A 9377-nucleotide genomic window follows, 5' to 3' on the forward strand; every position below is an offset into this window, starting at 1 on the left:
AAGTAGTCCTGCCAAGCCATCCCAAGGACTGGAATCAAACATGGTTCTATTGCAAAGATATCTCACTGTTTGATGAAAAATCTGATGTCGGGTTATCGTGCTGAGCGTCTCGACGGAAAGTACCAACTCCCTAATAAAATTACCCTTGCCGAACACAAAAAACTTGTCCCTACAATCAGAAGAGTTCAAGCCTTGCTAGGGAATGGTTTAACCGGAGTCGACTTAATCCGATGCTGGGTCGCATGGCGGATCATACCTTTAAGCCGTCCATCCGGCTTTATGTGTACATACACCGGAGGAACAGATGATCCCTTACGTCATAGCTCTCTGCGTCTAACTGAAGAGGGCATCATTGAGATGGCAACTACGGTTGTAAACAGCAAATATGAAGACAGCAACCAAGTGGGTTTGAACCCTTTCTGCAAGCTTAATCCGGTGCCAGAGGTAAATCTTTTGACTTCTTTTTTCCTTTGATAGTTTAAACATTGCATGAACGTCAACATGTTATCCTTCTACAGGCTAAATCTGACTTCTAGAAGGCCAAATATGACCATGAGGCTGCCAAAAAGGCTAAAGCTGCTGCGAGAGCCGCCAAAAAGACCGTCAGGAAGTCTAAGAAGAAACCAAGTGCCTCTGAATTGCTTAAGCTGGATGATACATCTGAGTCGGAGGTAGCCCTTGACTCTCTTGGCCTGTTTTTTAACAACCTTATTGACAATGACTATTGCTAGGATGACACGGGGGCCAGCCAGGCAGTTGAAGAAGAGGTAACTATTATTTCCTCTGACTCAGAACCTTTACCAAGGCAGAAACTTCGGCGGGTAACCCGGAAAGTAAGGTTTTCACACACCTTGGCTTATTTAGATCCTCATTTTATTTTGAAACGACAGCAACATGAGAGCCGCCGCCAGACCCGGACTGATGGAGATGATGATTTATCCTCCGGCTTACCGAACACTCCTCGGAAACGCCAAAACGAGGTTCTTTTTAACCTTAACCCTTGTATTTACCAACGAGTTACTTTTATTAATCACACAATTTTGATTCCATCCTTGCAGGAGATTTCCCGTTCCTCCTCTGACGACTCATCGCAAACTCAACTGCCGGCTTTCAAAACTGCCCCTGGGTAATAATAAATATCTTTCTTCTGTACCTTTATATCTTTATCATTATACTGACTTGTCCAAATTCTTTTTAGCGATCAAGCGAAGCCCAAAAAAGCAAAGGTGACAAAACCAGCCGAGGATCCGAAAGCTGCTGAACCGGATCAGCCAACCCTTGTACTAGAACACCCTGAACAACCGGAAGATCCTGCTGTCAACGCTCGACCGGATTTACCTGAGCCGTCTGTTGACGAAACCACTATTGATCCATCGATTACTGAACCGCCAAGCTCAGCTAACCCGCCAGAGACTCATGGTGATGAGGTTTTGATCACTGGCACTAGATTCGTTGAACCGGGAAATCCAACTATACTAGCGAGACACTCCACCAAACAAGAAGTCATGGAAAGACAGAAACTAAGGTTTGATGTCTCCCACTATGCTCACTTGAGTACTAGTGAAGTTTTATCTAGCTATGTCAGTCAAGTGCATTCTGGCCGTGACTTGGAGATTGAAATGGTGAAGCAAATGCACCAGAAGTATGAGGTACATCATCCGGCTTATATCTATATCCGGCCAGCCCCCAAGTCTTCTGATTATGATAAACTTGAATAATCTCTAGGCTTGAAATGTTTATAAGCTTATGTTCTAGACTCCCTCCAAGTCCGGTTAAAAAACTTTAAACCAGATTCTGATGAGAGCATAATTTTGCATTGCATATCCCCCGTGAGTCGGCTGGGACTGTCAACAACACACCCAGCTCATCCTTAAAACGAAAACAAGCAAAGTGCATTAGCCCCCAAGTGCCAAGTGTTGTTGCTTGCAAAGCACTTGGGACTTTTTTTAGAAATGATGAGGACATGACTAACCTGACAAATATGCATGTATGCAATATTTTTGGTCGTATCCAAGGTAGTCATGTCCTCATCAAGAAAGAGCCATTTCCTTTGAAAAATTGCGTTGACAGACATTAGCCCCCAAGTGCCAAGTGTTGTTGCTTGCAAAGCACTTGCGACTTTTTTGTTGTAATCCGCCATGAAACTTGACAAAATTGGGTTGTATTCAGGCTGCTACCACTGAATTGGAAACTCAATTGAATGAGGCCAAGACCTGGTTGGCGGCTCAGGAGATTGAGACCAAAAAGGCTGAATCAAAATTTCAGTTTAGTGTGTCTGAAGCCGAAAAATTGAAGACCAGATTTACTGCAGACAAAGAGGCTTAGGCCAAGGAAAAGACGGTCATGATTCAGCACGCTGAGAAAGCCGAGGCGGCTCTGGAAGAGGTTACCACTGAACTCGCCGGCCTAAAGAACCGTGTGTCTCAGATGGTTTCTGCAATCTTCGGTACGTCACCGTGTTATTTACCCAAATTGAGTATTTGTCATCATAATGTAAGCCCCCCCTTTAACCAATTGTGTAAACTTTGCAGGTCCCTAGAGTAGCAATCTGAGCAAGGATACACTGGTGAAGCTCAAGGAGGTTTACACGCTTGTTGAGCAATTATACACTGGAGCTCAGCGGACTCTTGCCACTATCTCCCCGGCGAATGAAGGACCAAATTTGTTAAGTGATGTCTTGAAGAAACAGTCCATCTTGCCCACCAGGTTCCAAGAAATTAAGCGATCTTGTGCTAGAGCCGGAGCGGTGACAGCCTTGAGCCGTGCAAAAGCCTGGGTACCGGAATTAGACCCGGCAGACGTAGCGAGCGGGTATCCTAGTCTCAAGGAAGATGGAACGCCTTTTGACCAACAAGACTTTGCTGCCTGCCTCAAAGAGATCCGTCCTCATGCTACAATCATTGCCGAAGAGACCAACTCACCAAATATCAGTCGGGTTACGATGCAGATATCCAGAAGATGTCGACTCCTTCATATAAAGTGATGGATTTAATTCCACCCATTCGTAAGCACACTTTCGCCCCTGATATTGATCCGTCTGATCTAATTGACGATGAAGTTGCATTCTTCGCCTTGCGTGGCTTTGATTGGTCCAAACCCCACTTCCAGACGATGGAGGAGAAAGACGAACCGGCAAGGGATGAATCGTAACCTTTGAGTCAGCCAGGCCAAGATTCACGAATCGGGGCCGGTTTATTATCTGCTCGTTGCGATACTTAAAAACAATCACCTTTTTGGGCACCAAGCGCCTTGTAATAGGCTATCTTTAAAACTTCTCGTTCTGCTATGCCATCGTGCATATTGTGCTGTTCATGACACTATTTATCCGCTATGCGAAGATATGCCATATATGCTTGATGATATTATCAATTTTGAATCTGTTCCTGCATACAACAGGTGAAAAGTGTCCTGGCGGCTTACCACTAGACGGGTTATAAGTCCCCAATATAATCTTATCATGATTTATAACCAAGACTGGACTAAATAATAATCATATATGATTAAAAATATGTCATACCTGTGATATTTGATCACACTTATTGGTTTACCAAGCTAGTATAGTAAGGGCGATAACCCAAGACTTTGGACAGTGGAAATTATCAAAGATAGACGTCTTATGAACAAAGCCAGACCGGGTTAATAAACACCGGATATTATCTTTATTTCATATTGAAGACTTATAGTCGAACACCAGGTTGGGTTAATAAACACCGGATGTTATCTCATACTGGCGACTTATAGTCAAAGACCAGGACGAGTTAATAAACACTGGTGATTTACCATAAAGCTTTATAAGTCTTATCAAATAAACCTCAAAAAGAAAGAATCTATTGAAGACAATCCAGAAGTGGGGCTTTTCATGAGCTGCCAGGCCCAAAACGAGGCTTTTCATGGGCTTCCAGGCCACTGAGTTAAACCATTTTACAAACCTTATAAGATGGACCTCACATTGACCAATCGTTGTTTTAACTTTGATAAGTTCAGGGTCTGCATAAGATTGACTTGTCAAACGTTCGGCGGGTCTTTCCAGGATTACCTGGGCGGAGTGACTTACTTAAAAAGGCAGGATAACCCGGTGTTTTAGGTGAATATACCTGGCTTCCAAGCCTGGCTTTTATAGCCTATCACAAGGTTACAGACTCTTTGTTCTTTAGAACAAAGGAGCCCCCAAGCAATATTTTGAGCTGTGCTCAAGGGGTACCTATGTTTGAGTTATGCTTTTGCAACAGACTCCCTTTCGTCCCTTTAATCTGGGTAGCAAGCCCCCAAGTTTTTTTATGTGGCTTATAAGCCGGATCAAAGGGTAATCATAACTTTGCTGTATAAAGCAGAAGCCCCCGTGTGACCAAAAACTCATTATTTCAAGAGGAAAAAACGACAGAGACCCTGCTTTAGCAGGGATGCCGGCTTTATTATATCGATCATAATGTATACATTGTCAAAATATATACATTGGAAGAGCCAATGGCTCAAGTGTAGTAAGGCCGAAGATGAGCAATATTCCACGGCCGGCGGGTCTCTTCCTCCGACGTGCGTGAGTCCTTGTGGTCTCGAACATCAATAAGGTAATATGAGCCATTGTTCAGATTCTTACTGACCACAAAGGTTCTTTCCCAAGGTGGGGCTAACTTGTGCATATCAGTCTGATCCTGGATAAGCCGGAGCACTAGATCACCTTCTTGGAAAGTTCTAGTTTTAACCCGGCGGCTGTGGTAACGACACAGATCTTGCTAGTAAATCGCTGAATGAGCCGCCGCGATGTCACGCTCTTCATCCAACAGGTCAAGTGCTTCCTGACGTGCTTTTTCATTGTCAACTTCAACATAAGCCGCCACCCGAGGTGAGTCATGACGGATGTCACTAGGGAGAACCGCCTCTGCTCCGTAAACCATGAAGAAAGGCATGTATCCCGTAGATCTGTTAGGGTGGTATTGATGCTCCATAACACGGAAGGTAACTCCTCCACCCAACAACCCTGCGTTCTCTGCAGGGGAACCATAAGTCGGGGCTTGATGCCTTTCAAGATCTCTTGATTGGCTCTCTCGGCATGACTATTAGATTGGGGGTGAGCCACTGACGACACATCAAGCAGGATGTGCTCACGTTGACAAAATTCTTCCATAGCACCTTTCGAGAGATTAGTGCCATTGTCTGTTATGATGTTGTGTGGAAAGCCAAAACGGAAGATCACCTTCTTCATGAATTGAACCGCCGTTGCTGCATCACACTTACTGACTGGCTCTGCCTCAATCCACTTAGTGAACTTATCAACCGCCACCAAAAGGTGGGTTTTATTATCCTTGGATCTTTTGAAAGGCCCAACCATATCAAGCCCCCAGACTGCAAACGGCCAAGTAGCTGGAATCATCCTTAATTATTGAGCTGGCACATGAGCTCGTCGTGAAAATTTCTGACATCCATCATACCTTCTGACCAGGTCCTCCGCCTCAGCATGAGATGTTAACCAGTAAAATCCATGACGAAAAGCTTTAGCCACGAGAGATTTTGAACCGGCATGATGACCACAGTCTCCTTCATGAATCTCACGCAGGATCTCACAGCCCTCCTCTGGAGAAACACAACGTTGAAATGCTCCTGTGACACTGCGATGATGTAACTATCCATTAACAATTGTCATTGACTTGGACCGTCGGGTTCTCTCCCTGGCTAAAATTTCATCCTCAGGTAACTCGCCCCGGGTCATATAAGCCAAATAAGAAACTGTCCAATCCAGAATTACATGAAGAGCCGCCACCAACTAATCCTCCGGGTCAGGGATAGCCAAATCCTCCTCTATAGGTCACTTGACCGACGGGTTATGCAAAACATCAAGAAAAACGTTAGGCGGCACCGGCTTACGTTGAGAACCCAACCGGCTTAAAGCATCCGCCGCTTCATTTTTCCTCCGGTCAACGTGCTCCACTTGATAACCCTTGAAGTGACCAGCCATAACATCCACCTCTCGCCGATAAGCCGCCATGAGTGGATCCTTAGAATCCCAAGTACCAGAGACTTGTTGAGCCACCAAGTCTGAGTCACTGAAGCACCTAACATGGCTTAAATTCATCTCCTTAGCTATCCGAAGACCGTGGAGCAAGGCCTCATACTCATCTGCATTGTTAGTACAAGGAAACTTCAAACGGAGAACATAACATAATTTATCACCTCGAGGGGAAGCAAGAAAAACTCCAGCCCCCGAGCCCTCCAATTCCAGGACCCATCAAAGTGAATAGTCCAATGCGTGTTATCTGACTTTTCCTCGGGCATCTGCAGCTCTGTCCAATCATTGATGAAATCCACCAGCGCCTGAGACTTGATAGCCATGCGAGGTACATATTTTAACCCGCGAGGTCCAAGTTCAATAGCCCACTTAGCAACCCGGCCAGTCGCTTCCATGTTTTGGATGAAATCTCCCAAAGGAGAAGAGCTAACCATAGTGATGGGATGACCCAGAAAATAATGTATAAGCTTCCGGCTGGCCAAGAACACCCCATATACAAGCTTCTGCGAGTGTGGATATCTCTGCTTCGACTCAATAAGCACCTTACTGACATAGTAAACCGGCCTTTGAACATGATATTCCTTGCCTGCCTCCTTCCTTTCTACCACAATGGCTACACTGACAGCCCGGCTATTAGCAGCGACATATATCAACAAAGGATCCTTATCAACAAGGGAAGCAACCATGGGCGGCTCAGCTAGTTGTTTCTTTAAGTCCTCAAAAGTTGCATTAGCGGCATCACTCCAGATAAAATTATCTGTCTTTCTCATCATCTGATACAGAGGGATGGCCTTCTCTCCTAACCGGCTTTTGAATCGGCTCAAAGCCGCAATATGACCCGCCAGATGTTGCACATCATTGACACACGCCGGCTTAGCCAGAGAAGTGGTGGCTTTGACCTTCTCTGGATTAGCTCCAATTCCTCTGTTAGAAACCAAAAAACCCAGGAGCTTGCCTGTCGGCACACCAAAAACACACTTGGCCGGGTTAAGCATCATCTTGTAAACCCGGAGATTATCAAAGGTTTCCTTCAAATCATCTATCAATGTCTCTTTCTCTCTGGATTTCACCACAATGTCATCCACATAAGCATGAACATTACGCCCAATTTGGTTATCAAGGCAATTTTGCACACATCTCTGATAAGTCGCCTGGGCACTCTTGAGCCCAAAAGGCATAGACACGTAGCAGAAGGCTCCAAAGGGAGTAACAAAGGTTGTCTTCTCCTGGTCCTTAACTGTCATCTTGATCTGATGATAACCAGAATAAGCATCCAAAAAACTCAAACGCTCACAACCCTCCATAGCATCAATAATCTGATCAATACGAGGGAGAGCAAAAGGATCAGCCGGACAAGCCTTGTTTAAATCCATCTAGTCCACACACATATGTCAAGTGCCGTTCTTCTTAAGTACCAGCACCGGGTTAGCCAACCACTCAGGATGGAAAACTTCAATGGTAAACCCAGCTGCCAAGAGCCGGGCTACTTCTTCTCCAATGGCCTTCCATCTCTCCTCATTAAAACGGCAAAGAAACTGTTTGACCGGATTAAACTTTGGATCAATATTAAGAGTGTTCTCAACGAGTTCTCTCAGTACACCCGGCATGTCTAAAGGCTTCCATGCAAAGATGTCCCGGTTCTCACGGATGAACTCCATGAGCGCGCTTTCCTATTTCAGATCCAGGTTAGCACTGATGTTGAAATGCTTGGATGAGTTGCCAGGAACAAAATCTACCATCTCGGTATCATCTGCTGATTTAAACTCTAAAACTGGATCATGCTCTATGGTTGGCTTCTTCAAAGATGTCATATCTGTCGGGTCAACATTGTCCTTGTAAATCTTTAACTCCTCCGTTGCACAAACCGACTCAACATAAGCCGCATCCCCTTCTTCACACTCCAGAGCTATCTTACGGTTCCCATGCACTGTAATGCTTCCCTTGTGACCCAGCATCTTGAGCTGCACATACACATAACACGGCCGCGCCATGAACTTGGCATAAGCCGGTCGTCCAAACAGAGCATGATATGGGTTGTGGATCTTGACCACTTCAAAGGTCAGTGTCTCTGACCTAGAGTCATGATCATCTCCAAAAACAACTTCCAGAGCTATCTTGCCAACTGGATATGCCGACTTACCAGGTACCACGCCATGGAAAACAGTGTTTGACGGCTTAAGATTTCTATCAGTCAATCCCATGTGAGGGAAAGTTTCATAATAAAGGATATTGATGCTGCTCCCTCTGTCCATGAGTACCTTGGTAAACTTATACCCTCTGACCTGAGGTGCGACCACCAAAGCCAAATGACTTGGATTATCAACCCGGGGCGGGTGATCTTCCAAACTCCACACGATGGGCTGCTCAAACCAGCGCAAGTAACAGGGAACCGCCGGCTCAACGGCATTGACTACCCTCTTATGAAGCTTCTGGTCATGCTTACATAAGCTAGTGGTGAAGACATGATATTGTCCACTATTCAACAGCTTCGAGTTGCTCTGATAACCAGACTGCTACTGTTGACCCCCTGATTATTCTGCTGGTTGTAACCACCCTGGTTGCTGTGATTATGTTGATTTCCTTGGAATCCAGAATTATAACCGCCACCGCCATAACCCGGACCGTGAGAGCCGGATCCAGAACCGCCACCTGGCCCATGATTGTCATGAAAAAGATTGGAATTATTGTACTCTTTCATAATGTGACAATCCTTCCAAAGGTGCCCGGATGGTCTTTCTCGCGTACCATGTCTTGGGCAGGGCTGATTTAACATCTGTTCAAGATTGATACCGGATCCTCCGACCCATGGGGGCGGTTCACCCTTGCGACGCCAACCATTATTCTGTGCATTGGTGTTAGCCACAAAGTCAAAACTATTATCAGCCTTGCGCTTACCGTTGCCTCCCTGGTTCACCGGGTTATGCTGTTGCCCCTTAGCATTGCTGCTCTTCCTTCCCTTCCCTGGGTTTTCATCATCAGACTCGGGGTCCTTGGTACTATCAGAGTCAGCATGCTTAACCAGAGCCGCCATGAGCGTCCCCATGTCATGGCAATGATGTTTGAGCCGCCCTAGCTTCTGCTTTAAGGGTGTGAAACAACAATTGTTCTCCAACATCAACACTGCTGAGTCAGCATTGATGCGATCCGAAGAGTGCAAGATTGTTGAGACCCGGCGCACCCAATGGGTTATTGACTCACCTTCTTCGTGAACACAGGAGGCCAGATCCACAATTGACATGGGGTGTTTACATGTGTCTTTGAAGTTCTGGATGAATCGGGCCTTTAACTCGGCCCATGACCCGATGGAATTAGCTGGGAGCCCCTTCAACCAAGTACGGGCCGTTCCATCCAACATTAGGGGGAAATATTTAGCGCA

At 45.7% G+C, this 9377-nt stretch overlaps 1 protein-coding gene across 1 annotated transcript; it reads left to right on the forward strand.

Annotated features, from left to right (window-relative positions):
• The first annotated feature begins 357 nt into the window (after positions 1–357).
• Positions 358–3369, forward strand: LOC147984793 (uncharacterized). The gene is made up of 8 exons (XM_087541271.1): positions 358–444; positions 537–671; positions 732–767; positions 891–980; positions 1059–1126; positions 1199–1649; positions 2170–2446; positions 2532–3369. Exons 1-7 carry the CDS (start codon positions 358–360, stop codon positions 2323–2325), a joined length of 1023 nt encoding a protein of 340 aa, XP_087397397.1. The 3' UTR covers positions 2326–2446; positions 2532–3369.
• The last annotated feature ends 6008 nt before the right edge of the window (positions 3370–9377 follow it).

This window comes from Triticum urartu, chromosome 2A, assembly GCF_056163025.1.
Source record: "Triticum urartu cultivar PI428250 chromosome 2A, HENAU_Tu73, whole genome shotgun sequence".
NCBI classification, from domain to species: Eukaryota; Viridiplantae; Streptophyta; class Magnoliopsida; order Poales; family Poaceae; genus Triticum; species Triticum urartu.